Source organism: Ailuropoda melanoleuca, chromosome 3 (genome assembly GCF_002007445.2).
Source record: "Ailuropoda melanoleuca isolate Jingjing chromosome 3, ASM200744v2, whole genome shotgun sequence".
In the NCBI taxonomy this organism is placed as follows: Eukaryota; Metazoa; Chordata; class Mammalia; order Carnivora; family Ursidae; genus Ailuropoda; species Ailuropoda melanoleuca.
Window position 1 is genome coordinate 94,840,197 of NC_048220.1, and position 15,110 is coordinate 94,855,306.

The 15,110-nt window shown below is 36.9% G+C and overlaps 1 protein-coding gene across 1 annotated transcript in view; it reads right to left on the reverse strand.

The window, feature by feature from the left end:
* Positions 1-15,110, reverse strand: part of HMMR (hyaluronan mediated motility receptor) — a 44,330-nt gene that overhangs the window by 27,468 nt on the left and 1,752 nt on the right. The window contains exons 2-7 of the mRNA XM_034656765.1: positions 11,454-11,552; positions 10,909-10,988; positions 7,564-7,611; positions 3,384-3,572; positions 2,097-2,183; positions 1,906-2,006 (exon numbers count right to left, since the gene is read on the reverse strand). Of these exons, the coding sequence (XP_034512656.1) occupies positions 1,906-2,006; positions 2,097-2,183; positions 3,384-3,572; positions 7,564-7,611; positions 10,909-10,988; positions 11,454-11,552 (604 nt within the window). The remainder of the gene's footprint in view (positions 1-1,905; positions 2,007-2,096; positions 2,184-3,383; positions 3,573-7,563; positions 7,612-10,908; positions 10,989-11,453; positions 11,553-15,110) is intronic.

Consider the following 15,110-nt stretch of genomic DNA (forward strand, 5'->3'; position numbering starts at 1 on the left):
AAGTTAAAAATTGAACTACCCTATGACCCAGCCATTGCACTACTGGGTGTTTACCCCAGAGATACAGACGTGGTGAAGAGAAGAGCCATATGCAACCCAATGTTCATAGCAGCATTGTCCACAATAGCTAAATCGTGGAAGGAGCCGAGATGCCCTTCAACAGATGACTNCTCGATCCCATAACTCCGGGATCATCCCTGAGCCGAAGGCAGACGCTTAACCGCTGTGCCACCCAGGCGCCCCTATTATAAGTTGTTTTAAATTTTTTTAGATTTTAAAAATTGAGGAGACATGGCTCTGCAGGGAGAATATAAAAACATATGCATAACCATCTTGAGTTTAAAAATCCCTCTAAGATCGGTAGGAGAAGAAAGGGATAAAGAAAGGCGGTAATCAGAAGGGGGAATGAAGCATGAGAGACTATGGACTATGAGAAACAAACTGAGGACTTCAGAGGGTAGGGGAGTGGGGGAATGGGATAGACTGGTGATGGGTGGTAAGGAGGGCACGTATTGCATGGTACACTGGGTGTTATACGCAACTAATGGAGCATCGAACTTTACATCGNGAACTTTACATCGGAATCAGGGGATGTACTGTATGGTGAATAACATAATATAATAAAAAAAAATCATTAAAAAAAAATCTAAAAAAAAAAAAAAAAGAAATTATCTTTCTTGTAGCTTTCCAGGCTTCCCTACCCAGTACATACAAAATAAGCAACATAAAGCCTCTGTTTCAGGTTGCCTTTAATCCAAACACTCATGTGTTTAGCTCCTCCAAACAATTTAATTTAAAAAATGAGCAGAAAATGTAAATAGACACCTTATAAAAGGATATATATGAACGGTCAGTGAGCACAGAAAGAGAAGCTCGACCCTTATACTAGCACAATTATAAATGAGACACTACTTCCTACCTACTAGAAAGACCAAAATCAAATAGACGATATCAAACCTTGGAGAGGAAGTGGAACAACTGAACTATCATACATTGTTAAACGGGACTGTAAAATGGTAAACCACTTTTGAGTTTTTTAACACATTATACATATACTACACTACCCTACAATCCAGGAATTCTAATCCTAGATGTTTATTCAAGAGAAATAAAAACTTATGTCCACAAAAAGACATGCATAGCAGTCTTATTCACAATAGTCCGAAACTGGAAACCCAAATGATGATCAACAGAAAAACAGTAAACAAGTGGAGGTGTATTTAAGTAGTGGAATACTACTCAGAAATATAGGAACAAATTAATACAACATTGTAGATGAATCTCAAAACCTTATGTTAAGCAAAAGAAGACATACACACACATACTGATAAACATCCCCCAAAAGGCAAGCTAATTATGATGATGGAAGTCAGGAAGTGGCTTCAGGGGTTGGGGACATCACAGTGGGGAAGGGCAGGGGAGCAAGAAGGGAAAGAAAGGAATTTTCTGGAAGAATGGCAATGTTCTCTATCTTGTCTGGGTGGTGATTACAGAGGGATATACAATTGTCAAAAGTCATCAAACTGAATACTTATGCTCAGTATATTTTATTGTATGTAAGTTACAGCTCAGTAATAAAAAGAAGGCTAGGCTTGTGCATTAATCACAGCTTCCTATATCAATATTCCTCCATTTTGGTCTACCATCTCCATAAGATGTTGCTACTACAAAGAGTATGAAGCTTTCCTCATCCTTTATACAGAAGATGGACAGAATTAAAACATTTATACATCTTTTCAGCATAAAATGTTTGGGAATCATCAGGGCTCAGTTGAAGAAGAGAAATAGGGCAAGCAGGGAGCAATGAGATAAACATGAAGGAAGGTTCAGTCTCAGTAAAGAAGAGCAAGGTGAAAGTAAGTCAAGAATTAGTTACACTTAATAATTTCTTTTTTAGTCACTCACAGTTTCCCCTCAAGTTGTGCTATTTTCCCCTGAGACTCCTCAAGATTCTTCTGAGTAACCTGCAGCTTCACCTCCATGCCTTCCTGTTTAGCCACCATACTCTACACAACAGAAATATCTGTTTTAGGAAATGAGAGCTTGTTTAGATCCCCAGATCCACACACAGCAACCTCACCAAAGATATCACTCACCCTCATCTTTGTTTCTCTTTTGTTTCTAAGTTTCATTAACTCGAGGCTTAGAATTCTCATAGTCTTCTGGTTACTATCTTCAGAAAACTAAGTACAAGAAACATAAAAAATTCAGAAATATTTTCTATTAGGTCCTATATAGAAATAACAGAAATATTGACTTTTCTCTTATTGGGACTATTATTTACCTACATTAAAATCTGGTAAAGAAAATATGCTTTGACCATACAAGGATAACTGATTTTACACTATTACCTATTTTTTTTTTTTTTTTTTTTTTTACACTATCACTGTTCTTGTCCCTGTTTTTGCCTAATGTGACTTTCTGGTTTATTTATTTAATTTTTTTGGAAGGTTTTATTTTTAAGTAATCTCCACCCAATGTGGGGCTTGAACTCACAACCCCAAGATCAGGAGTTGCGTGCTCTTTCAGATTGAGCCAGCCGGGCGCCCCTTTCTGGTTTATTTTTTAAAGCAGCTTGGGTGGTCACCTACCTCTGCATGTTGGAGAGTCCACTGCAAGCCTCTACAACAAGCTTCTTGGAGAGGATTCTGTCAAAGGTGCTTGCTTAACAAAATGCATCTGAAATGCCTGATCTACTTTGAAATATGTAGATTATAGGGTCCATCTCAGGCCTACCAAATCAGACTCTCCCTCAGTGGGGCCCAAGAATCTGCTCCCTTCCCCAAGCTTGATTCTTATGCACCCTCGCTCCCTTTATAATCAAAGAGCTCAGCACATTACAGGCCCTGAATAAATGACTGTTACTAAACTGAACAGTGATTTACAGCCTCCTTCTACTTTTGACAAAAGCAGATGACCATGCTATGTCCTTTAAGATCTATTAGTATGTTAATATTAATAAACAAAATTTATCTATTAAACACATTTAGTCCACAAATTTATTCATTTCCAAAAGGATTTGAGATGGAGGCCTGCAGTTATGCTATTATTTATTTCAGAGAAAGATATTTAAAGTGACTTCTAGATGTAAATTTTGCAAGTTTTATTTACGGCCTTATTTACTGGGGGTGACTTTGAAGAAGGGTGAGAAAATGTCAGACATTAAAACAAAAGTAACTTGTTTGTTTATCACCTCTTGTATGTCAGGTATCATAATAAAAAAAAACAGTAATAATTCTTCTTGGAAGTGGCTTAACATTTAAGGTACATTTGGTGAAGGAAAAAGACTAACCTAGAGTCTAAAATTCCCAAACAACTATATAAGAAAAAACCCCAACATGTTTAAAATTTATTCAACTGTAAATATTACCAGGTTCAAATACCTTTGATTTTAGTAGCTCATTAGTCCTAGTTAACTCAATAAGCTGTTTTTCTAGTGAAGCATTACTTGCAGAGAGAGAGGTTTTCTCTCTGACTGCAGCGTTTAGCTTGGCCTCCACCTTCTCCAATTCAGCTTCCAGATCCTGGATCTGCTTGTCCTGAGCACCACGTTCCTGCAAAAGAACACGGATCTGGACAGAAACAAGGTGATAAATCAATGAATCACCAATACAGTGCCAACGTAACTATATGCTGTAGATAATGAAAACATTAAAGTTCTAGAAAAACCTCTGTGACACGATGCTCTTAGATATTCTGATTTTACTAGCTGTTTGAAGTCATATTTATGATAGGTCTTAAAAATCTATAAACATTAAAAAAAATCTGTAAGCATTTTAAGAAGAGAGGATATAAAAAAAAATATTTTATTTTTAAGTAACCTCTACACCTGATGTGGGGCTTGAAATCACAACCCTGAGATCAAGAGTGACATATTCCTCTGACTGAGACAGCCAGGCACCCCAAAAGAGAGAATTTTAATTGTTGTAAACTTCCAGGTATAATTAAACTATTCACTCTTAAGGTACTTCTACCTAGAAGAATTCTTTTCTCTAGTTATATGAACTCAGATTACAGTTATAGGGGGACCTAGGTGGCTCAGGTCATGATCACAGGGACCTGGAATTGAGCCCAAGTTGGGCTCCCTACTCAGTAGGGAGTCTGCTTCCCCTTTTCCCTCTGCCCCCTCCCCCTGCTTGTCCTCTCTCTCTAATAAATAAATAAATAAAATCTTAAAAAAATTATAGTTTGAAATGCTAAGTATTTTTTTTTTTTATTTCAAGAAGGCAGAATGGTGCTTCTGGGTAGACTGTAGTAAGCACTTCAGTACGAATGATCGGTAAGCCACCACTCCTGCTGCAATAACTAGGTCAAACCAAAACCAAAATCAAAACGACATATCTGGGGTGCCTGGGTGGCTTAGCTGGTCAAGTGTCTGACTATTGGTCTTAATTTCATGGTCAAGAGTTCAAGCTCCCGGTTGGGCTCCATACTGGGCATAGAGCCTACTTAAATAATACCCAAAAAACAAACCGAAAAAAACCCCTCAAAACCCCCACATATCTGACAACAGAAAATGTGGAAGGCAGGAGACAATGAAATGACTTCTTTAAAATGTAAGGGGAAAAGTGCCAATCTAAAATTCTATTCCCAATGAAAATATCCTTTAAATATGAAGTTGACATGCACATGTTTTAAGAGAAAGGAACAGCTGAAAGCATTTGCCAACAATAGGCCTGCAGAACAAAAAATACAAAGAAGTGCTTTAGGCTGAACAAAAATGATCCCAGATATTCACAAAATATGCACTCTAAGAACAAAGACTTATAATAAAGGGATCAGGAAAGATTTACCATGTAAATATTAAATAAAAGAAAGCTGGGATGGCTATATTAATATCATACAAAGTAAACTTTTAAGGTAGAAAGTATTACTAGTGATAAAGAGGGAATTTTATAACGAAAAGGTCATTTCAAGAGGAAGACATACTCTTAAATTTGTTGTGCACCTAATATCATAACTTAAAAATATACAAAGCAAAAACTGACAGAATTAGAAAGAGAAATGGACTAATGCTTAGAGCTGGAAATGTGAAAGTACCTCTCTCACTAGCTAATAGAAAAAACAGACAAAAAATATCAGTACAGATAAAGATTTAACAAAACTTATAACCATACTGAACTGACATATATAAACTATACCAACAAGTGCATATACATTCTTTTCTAGTGCACATAAAACAATTACTAAAATTGATTATTTCTTGGGTATAAAATATCAAGAAAGCACACCTATATTAAGTCACATGAGGTATTTTCTACTCTTCCTTACTGGCTTTGCATTGATATTAATCTCATTATTTTAAGCCAAAATTGCTTAACTAAAAATGTATCAAACACCATTTATATATAGATGGCTATGAACTAGATGCTAGGGATTGAATGAGGTTTAAGGTTCCCTACCAGAAGACTCTCCATACTTTTATTATTGATTTATAACCAACGCTTATAGCACAGTATTATAAAGTAGAAATAAGAACACTGAGATTATCTATATCACACTTTTTGCAGTGAAAGAAATTTAAGCTGCAAAAAAGGGTTTGTACCCACCATGCCTATGTGGCCAAGCAGATAATATAAAGAACAGAGAGCCAGGTGAGGGCTGAAGAGCAAATGTGGAGTTGAAAGGAGGTAGTCCTGCATAGCCCTAGCAGATTGTTGCCCTGGAGGGGAATGTGGAAAGAGTGTTGTCAGATCTTCTGATTTCACAACATAGGCCAGAAATCTGAATTTGTTTTGCATGAAATTCTACTTTTACATGTTGATAATTAATTCAAATTGAACAAACTACAAACACTGTGGGGTTTAAAATAGTTATATTTGTCTAAAATCTCCATTCTAAAAGATTAAGAAGCCAACACAAATTACCACTTCTAAACTTGGCACTGCCACTCACTTACCAGCTATCTCTCTGAGACTCAGCTATTATATTTCTAAGTATCAACCCCTATATTGTAAGCATGTGTCATCAATAAAATAACGGCCTATATAATTAAATACTAAAAGAATCAGAGCAACCAAGGTGGAGATTTGTGAAGTTATCTTGACATATTCTTGGTCCTAAGCCAACATTTAACTGTAATCAATGGAAAGTTGTAATATGTCAAAAGAATATGTGCACTAAAAAGAGTTGGTTGACAAAAGAAACACAGAAAAAAGACTGTTAGAAAAGCAAAGCTGACAGTGACTATCTCACCCTTGGTTAGGGAAGTAAATAGTTTTTTTTTTTTTTTTTTAATAAAGATTTTATTGAGTTTATTTTACAGAGAGAGAGAACCGAGCAAGCGAGTGGGGGAGGGGCAGAAGGAGAGGGAGAAGGAGAGAATCCCAAGCACACTGAACACCCAGCACAGAGCCCAATCCAGGGCTCAATCCCACGACCCTGAGATCATGACCTGAGCCACCCAAGCACCCCAGAAAGTGGGTTCCTTAGGTTGCCTCTGCTCAGTAGAGACTTCTGCCATGGTAGAAATGTACTGTCTAGTTTGGAACCACTCACTGCAGTGCCTACTGTGCATTTAAAATGTGACTAGTGTGATAGAAAAATTGAGTTCTTACTTTTACTTAATTTAAAAAGTCTCAAGTGGTGGGGCGCCTGGGTGGCACAGCGGTTAAACGTCTGCCTTTGGCTCAGGGTGTGATCCCGGTGTTATGGGATTGGGCCCCACATCAGGCTCCTCCGCTATGAGCCTGCTTCTTCCTCTCCCAATCCCCCTGCTTGTGTCCCCTCTCTCGCTGGCTGTCTCTATCTCTGTCAAATAAATAAATAAAATCTTAAAAAAAAAAATAAGTCTCAAGTGGTGAGTGGCTATCATATTGGACAGGACAGTTCCAGGTTCACCCTCCAGCTCCATTTTATCCTTGAATAAGACACATATATACCTATAGTGCAGAGGATGTGTCAGGTTAGCACCTTGCATAATTCCACTAACCTGCTAGGATTTCATGCTCATTAACAAATTCTCTAGCTAGTCGCTGCCTTAACATATAGATTAGCATACAGGAAGAGTATGCACCAAGTAAATGTAAATATTTGACCCATGCATAATTATGATAAATTAACACATTAATTTTTAGTTATCAATTTTCCTGAAGTGGGTTATCTTGAATCTGTCCCTTAGTACGCTAACGAAATTAACTTTGCCAGCATACCACACTGACAACCAGGCTCTGAAACATGGTATCTAAAGAAGCTAAGGAACAACAGTTGCCTGGCAGGCAATGGTCCTGATGATAGGCCTTGCCTGTCTGCAACAAAACTGCAACAGAATCCCTGTCTCTTAACTCTAAGTAACTCTTTCCATTTTATTTTATTATTATTTTTAAGGATTTTATTTATTTATTTGTAAGAGAGACAAAGAGAGTGCACAAGCAGGGCGAGCAGCAGGCAGAAGAAGCAGGCTTCCCACTGAGCAGGGAGCTGGATGCAGGACTGGATCCCAGGACCCCTGGATCATGACTTGAGCTGAAGGCAGATGCTTAACCGACTGAGTCACTCAGGCATCCCAACTCTTTCCATTTTATAGCACATTTAGTTTTCAATTAAGTTGAAAGCATTGCTTACCTCTTTTTCTAGTATCTTCAAATCTTTATCATTCTTTTGAAATTCCTTCTATTTAAAAGTCAAAGAACAGAGATAAGTTTCAGTGCCACAAATTTCACAAATTTGATTTTCAGTTATTAAAAAAAGATTAAACAGTTTAATTACTCTTTCTTTTTTAAAGTAAGCTCTACCTCGCAATGTGCAGCCTGAACTCACAACCCCAAGATCAAGAGTCACAGGCTCTACTGACTGGGTCGGCCAGGAGCCCCCCTTTTTTTTTTCTTGAAGATATAATTGGCTTCATTAAGAGATTCATGAATCAGACAGCAGCCTGTCTAGAAAGTAGAGGGGAGCTCCTCACCAAACAGTTAATTTCTATTTTAAACATTTCACTTAACCTATTAAACATTTTGTAGAAGACCTGTCTGGTAAAAGAAGGAAAAGGTATTTTAAATCTTAAAGTATTTCAAGTTTAAGTTTTCACCCCAATAGATTATTAGGCTTTTCCTAATAAGTCCAGGGAAAAGAATAAAGCTACTGAGTGCCTTCTTTCTAATGTTAAACATCAATATATCTTGAATATTTAATTATGCTATCCCAGAAAGAAAAGAATCTTACAAAGAGAAATAAATGTAAACTTTGATACCCAAAGAGGGAAAAAAAAAACTACAAATGCAAAGAGATAAAAATTAAAATGGTGTAAGCTGATTTTTTTTTTTTTTTTAAGATTTTATTTATTTGAGAGGGAGAGAGAGTGCACAAGAGAGGGGAGGGTCAGAGAAAGAAGCCGACTCCCTGCTGAGCAGAGCCAGATTGGGGGCTGGATCCTGGGACCTAGACCTGAGCTGATGGCAGACGTTAAACTGACTGAGTTACCCAGGTGCCCTGTGTAAACTGATTAGAGTCCACTTATTGCCTTTATTCTAAATAGGACATACAATTTTTGCTCTATGTATTTTTATATTCCACAGCTTTTCTGACAAAATGACCCTAAACGGAATATATTTTCCATCTAAAATGGAAGAAAATGGATAAACATATTGAACACAACCTGTTTTATGTGCTCTAAATTGGGGGGGTACATCAGTCTCATATTTATCTCTTTCCCAAACGATGGCATTTTTTATCAAGGAAGGCATATTTTTTAGGGGTTTTACACAAACCTGTATGTAATTTAGTTTTCTAAGAGTTCTGTAATTAATTCAAAATTTCAGAATTGTTTCTTCAAGAAATTCAAATAAAAAAATTTAAATCAACTTCTTTTTAAAAATTATGTTTTTTAAATTGTAATTCCAGTTAGTTGATATATGGTGTAATGTTAGTTTCAGGTGTACAATGGAGTGATTCGACATGTCCATACATCACCAGGTGCTCATCAAGACACGAGCACTCCTTAATCTCCATCACCTATTTAACCCATCTTCCCATCTGTCTCCCCTCTTGTAACGATCCGTTTGTTCTCCAGAGTTAAGAGACTGTTTTTTGGTTTGTCTTTTTCCCCCCTTTACTTGTTTGTTTTGTTTTTTAAATTCCACGTATGAGTGAAATCATATGGTATTTGTCCTTCTCTAACTGACTTATTTCGCTTAGCATTATCCTCTCTAGGTTCATCCATGTTATTGCAAGTAGCAGGATTTCATTCCTTTTTATGGCTGAAGAATATTCCATTGTATATATATTTAAATCAATATGTAAGAAAAGACTATATCACTGCCGCCCAATAATACATCACAAACCATATACATATTTTCTTTTTTTTTTTAAGACTTTATTTATTTGAGAGAGACAGAGGGAGCAAGTGAGAGAGAGCACGAGAAGGGGAGGGGCAGAGGGAGAAGCAGATTCCCCACTAAGCAGGGAATTTATGTAGGGCTTGATCCCAGGACCCCAAGATCATGACCTAAGCTGAAAACAGACAATTAACCGACTGAGCTATCCAGGCACCCCCCACATATGTATTTTCAAATTTCCTGTTTTTCATAAAAAATTTTTCATAAAATTTTCAAATTTTATATGTTTTAAAGTTTGTTTATTTAAGCGATCTCTATGCTTGATGTGGGGCTCAAACTCATGACCCCAAGATCAAGAGGAACGTGCTCTTCTGACTGAGCTAGTCAGGCACCCCTTTAGTAGTCATATTTAAAAAGTAAAAATTTTAATAATGTATTTTATTTTACCCTAAATATGAAAGTATTATTTCAATATGTCATTAGTATAAAATTATTAGCGAGATACTTTATGTGTTTTGTACTAGGTCTTCAAACTTTGCTGTGTATGGCACATCTCAATTCAGATGCTAGATTTTTATCAGAAATAGCTAGTTATGGGGCACCTGGGTGGCTCAGGTGTTTAAGCATCCGACTCATGATCCCAGCTCAGGTCTTAATCTCAGGGTTGTGAGTTTAAGCCCTGCATTGGGCTCCATGCTGTAACGCTGGGTGTAGAGCCTACTTACCAAAAAAAAGAGAGAGAGAGAGAGAGAGACAGAAATAGCTACCTACAGATTTCATAAAATGTACAGATGAAGAAGTAGATTCACATACCCAATATGTTCCAAAAAAATTGCGTTTTACAACAACAGAATCAAGTATCAGTTTTTAAATGTATATTAATTAAAATTAAATCATATTAAAAATTTAGCTCTTCACTTTCAAGTGCTCAATAGCCACATGTGGCTAATCACGTCCATATTGGATAATGAAGCCCTACATTATAAAATAAGAGACTTAGGTAATCGCTGAACAAATGAACAAGTCTAAGCTTAACCTGCAGCCTTGGTTTCCTAACTCTGAATCTTTTCCATATAACAAATCTCTTTTTGCAACTTCTTAAGAAACTACAACTTGCTTTATGAACTAATGGAAACAGTAATAACATGTAGGTTGTTGCACAAACCATAACATGAAGTTAAGAATTTAATCTCCCACCACTCCTTGGCAGTTTTTAATCTCTACTTCTCTTTTAGGCATTAGAATATGGTTTTTTTTCCCTTTTTCTTCACCAATACTTACCCTTCTGCACAAACAAACAAAACCAAAACAACTCAAATGAGATTAAGTACCAAATCAAAGCACTGCGGACATTTTAAAGGCTTACAAGGTGTTAGACAATTTATCTAGATACAGAAATGATTGAGAAATGGAGACCATTTTGTAATTCTGAACTATGGGTACGTTTAAACATATTTAGTAATGACGCAGGCAGAAATATAAATCTTGGTAGAGTCCTAATGATAATATTTTTTATTAATTTATAGGTTTACTTATAACCTTTATACACATAACCCATTCTAGTCAAATAAAATACCTTTCAGAAATGTTTTCATGATTTAGGTGATAAACCAGCTAGAACATCAGAGTTCCTCACCTTTAATCCCGAAGTCTTAACTTTTCTTGCTGAAGCAGGCAGGGTAGTATCTTTGTCAACATTAAGATTTTGTTGAGATTCTACAATAAAATAAATTGTATAGATCTTGGTTGGTGCTTACATGTTTGAAACACAGACAAAATCCAATTTCCAAATTTCTTATTGTCATTATTAGTAAAGTAATATAAAGTTCTTTTCTTGATTGTACATGTCCAAATAATTAGTTGCACAACAGTATTTTCACATCCAACACTTCTCTGATTTTCCTAATATTCCCTGACAGGAGTTTAAGGTGATTACCAAAAGGGAAATTATATATCTATATGAGTATCTTCCTTAAATTTTCTGTTCATACAATAGTGAAATGACTAAAGCATTATTCTGTAGTTGACTCATTTGTAAATTCATCAAATAAGAAAATTTAAACATAACTGTAGCTTCACCTTTTTAGAAATAGTATAGAATCTTCTAATTTAAATACTGTTATTCAGAACTTTAAAACTTATGAGATCATATAACCATTATTCTATTTGGGAATCCATTACCTTTTTGTTTTTTAAATCTTTGTGATTTCTGAAAGGATACTGGTCCTTTCAATACTTCTGAAGTTTTAACATCATAAGCACCTGGAGATGGTGCACAACCTAAAGGAAACACAGCACATTAATGTCTCATCTAATGTTACTTATGATCTTAAATTAAAAACATGTCATAGTAAAGTAACACAAATTTTTTTTCAAATGTAAAAATAGCATCCATTTGATATTATAAAACAGGCCTCTCTATGAAAAACATCATTATTTTCCCAAATGCTTTTTATTTCAATGAGTTAAAGAAACACAGGCAACTGAACAAAACAGCAAAGACAGTCTTGAGATAAACACCATTAAGAACAAGCAACATGGATTTGTTATTAAGGACTGAATATTAAGAAAAAATATTTGGAATCAACTCTACTCAAAGAAAGTCACTGAGGTAACTACCATCAGATTCTAGAAATGAATTAACTAAAAGTCTAGCCCTCAAGGTTTAGCCTGGACTAAAAATTTATAGTCATAATTCATCTCTGGCTAATACTGACACTTCAGGGAATTTATAAAGTCATGTTATACCAAGTACAAACCGTACTAGACAATATTTCTTTTTTTTTTTTTTAAAGATTTTATTTATTTATTTGACAGAGAGAGAGAGAACACACAAGCAGGGGGAGCAGCAGGCAGAGGGGGAGGCAGGCGCCAGGCTGAGCAAGGAGCCTGATGTGGGACTCGACCCCAGCACCCTGGGATCATGACCTGAGCAGAAGGCAGCCGCTTAACTGACTGAGCCACCCAGGCACCCCTGTACTAGACAATATTTCTATGATCCAGAAATGTATACAGTATAACTTCACTAACTGGAGCCTCAAACCAAAGGCATTTCAGAGTGTTTATACATAGTCAACTTGAGATCTTGCTCTCAGGACTTAAAATAGTAAAAATATCATTAGCATAAGGGGAACCTGGCTGGCTCAGTCGGTAGAGCGCATGACTCTTGATCTCAGGGTATGAGTTCAAGACCCACATTGGACATAGAACCTACTTAAACAAAAAGGGTAAAAATATCATTAGCATAAAGCTTTAACTGATTGAGAATCAATAGATTCATATTATTCTCTGAAAAGCTATTTACTTCAGCATAGAGTTTCATGCAAATAAATAGGAACTACAAGGAGTTTGACCATTTGAAGGCAACTCCAGCTGTCCCATAAGTGTTTTTTTTTTTAAAGATTTTATTTATTTATTTGACAGAGATAGAGACAGCCAGCGAGAGGGAACACAAGCAGGGGGAATGGGAGAGGAAGAAGCAGGCTCATAGCAGAGGAGCCTGATGTGGGGCTCGGTCCCAGGACTCTGGGATCACGCCCTGAGCCGAAGGCAGACGCTTAACCGCTGTGCCACCCAGGAGCCCCACCATAAGTGTTTTTTAAATGGAATGATAGATCGAACTTGTTGGTACATCTTGACTAGCATTAAAAAAAAGTGAAACAGAATAGAAAATAGCAGTGTGGGTGCGCCTGGGTGGCACAGCGGTTAAGCGTCTGCCTTCGGCTCAGGGCGTGATCCCGGCGTTATGGGATCGAGCCCCACGTCAGGCTCCTCCTCTATGAGCCTGCTTCTTCCTCTCCCACTCCCCCTGCTTGTGTTCCCTCTCTCGCTGACTGTCTCTGTCGAATAAATAAATAAATAAAATCTTTAAAAAAAAAATAGCAGTGTGATTCAAATGTAGCAAGGTTAAGCACTGTTTTGTGGGACTTTTTGTTTCAGTGATAGCTGTAGAAATATAAAAAAATATATCTTGGATAGGGATACACAATTTATTTCTCATTCTGGGACACAATTAAAAAGTATTAAAGTCACTCGTTTCATCAATTCTAAGAGGCCATAAAAACATCAAGGATGGAATGAAGTTTCCATTCCTTTATCTGGAATAATGGTAACAAAAATAATGACACAAAAATTCGAATCCTGGGAGCTTTTTGATCTAAACATGGTCAATAAGGAATTGAGATAGTGGATTTCTAATCAGAAGAGTCTCCAAATTAAGTACAGAATTCAATGGGGTATCTAAGGTAAAGGCAGACTTAGCAAAAAACATTAATCTTAGATAGTTCAAATCTGTCACACTTAGAAACTGTTTACAACCTCAGGTGAATAGGAGGCTGGCAGGGGTTTCCCTAAAGTCAGTGTAAGGGTGGCACATCTTAGAGCACCTGTTTTACTCATATGGGATAGGGGCCGAGGAAGGCAATGAGGAACATACTATGTTTTAAAGCAAATGAGAGACTTCCACCATTACTGTTAGGTATGCCTTTTGGGGGAAGGGGATGAGGGTATGCAGAGCCTTTGGTTATTCTGTGCTCTCTGCTTTTATTTTTATTAATATATTTTTTTTTTGTTAAGCTCTAGGCCCAACATGGGGCTTGAACTCACAATTCTGAGATCAAAAGAGTCACATGTTCTACCAACTGAGCCAGCCAGGCACCCAGCTCTCTGTTTTTAGGAGTGCTTCTGTAGGAAAGTGTGAGAAGCACCAGTCTAGAATTGTCAGAGCAGCCAGAAAATAAAATGATGTTGAAATCTTATACTCTGGTTCATCATTAGATTTATACTCTCAAAAGGGGATATGGGCCAGCAAAAGATGGGATGGTGGACAGTTCTAAGCAGCATCATGAAAGTTGAGAACAATTAAAACCATACTTAACAAAAATGTCCTTAAAGACGAAAGAGTCAAATTTGATTGACAGATTTAGGATTTAGATTGAAGAACTAGGTTGAAATTCAGCCTGTATACCTACTAGACCTTTGTGAGACTATAGTATATGCTATTTTCATGCTCCAGGTCTTTTCCTAGCTAACACTTAAATGTACTACATCACAGATACATATGACTTGTTAGAAATCTGGGGAGAAGTAACATCAAGACAAATGGAATGGGATGCCCTGGGAAATACCACAAGATTTCTGCAACTTCTTTCTTTTCTTTTTTTTTTTTTTTTTAAAGATTTTATTTATTTATTTGACAGAGATAGAGACAGCCAGCGAGAGAGGGAACACAAGCAGGGGGAGTAGGAGAGGAAGAAGCAGGCTTATAGCGGAGGAGCCTGGATGTGGGGCTCGATCCCATAACGTGGGGATCACGCCCTGAGCTGAAGGCAGACGCTTAACCGCTGTGCCACCCAGGCGCCCCTCTGCAACTTCTTTCTTGATCCACAATGACTGGAAGCTAACACAGGCAGTCAATACTTGTCACAAACAAAACATTTTATGCATTACATTAAATAAATGCGTCAAACTTTCAGATAATTTTATTTTCTATTTCTTCTACTTAGGATGGACAGCCCATCTTCCATCTTGCCTGGCTAACTCTCACTTATCCTTCAGATCTCAGCCTTTTCCAGTTTTCTCTGAATCCCCAAATCAGGTTGAAATCTCCCTCCATAGCAGCCTGTGAGTAGTGTTCTTATCAAAGAACTTGTCAGTTTTGTAAGGGTTTTAATGCAATTATCCATCTGCCACCTCAGATAATTTATCCATCTTCCATATTAGACAAAAATGCTTGAAGTTAGGGACTCTCATGATCATGCCTGTTCCCCTGGTATTTAGCTCGTGGTTGAGTTTGGAGGTGTGGAGGAAAACATAGAAAGTCACTGGAGATGTGGGAAT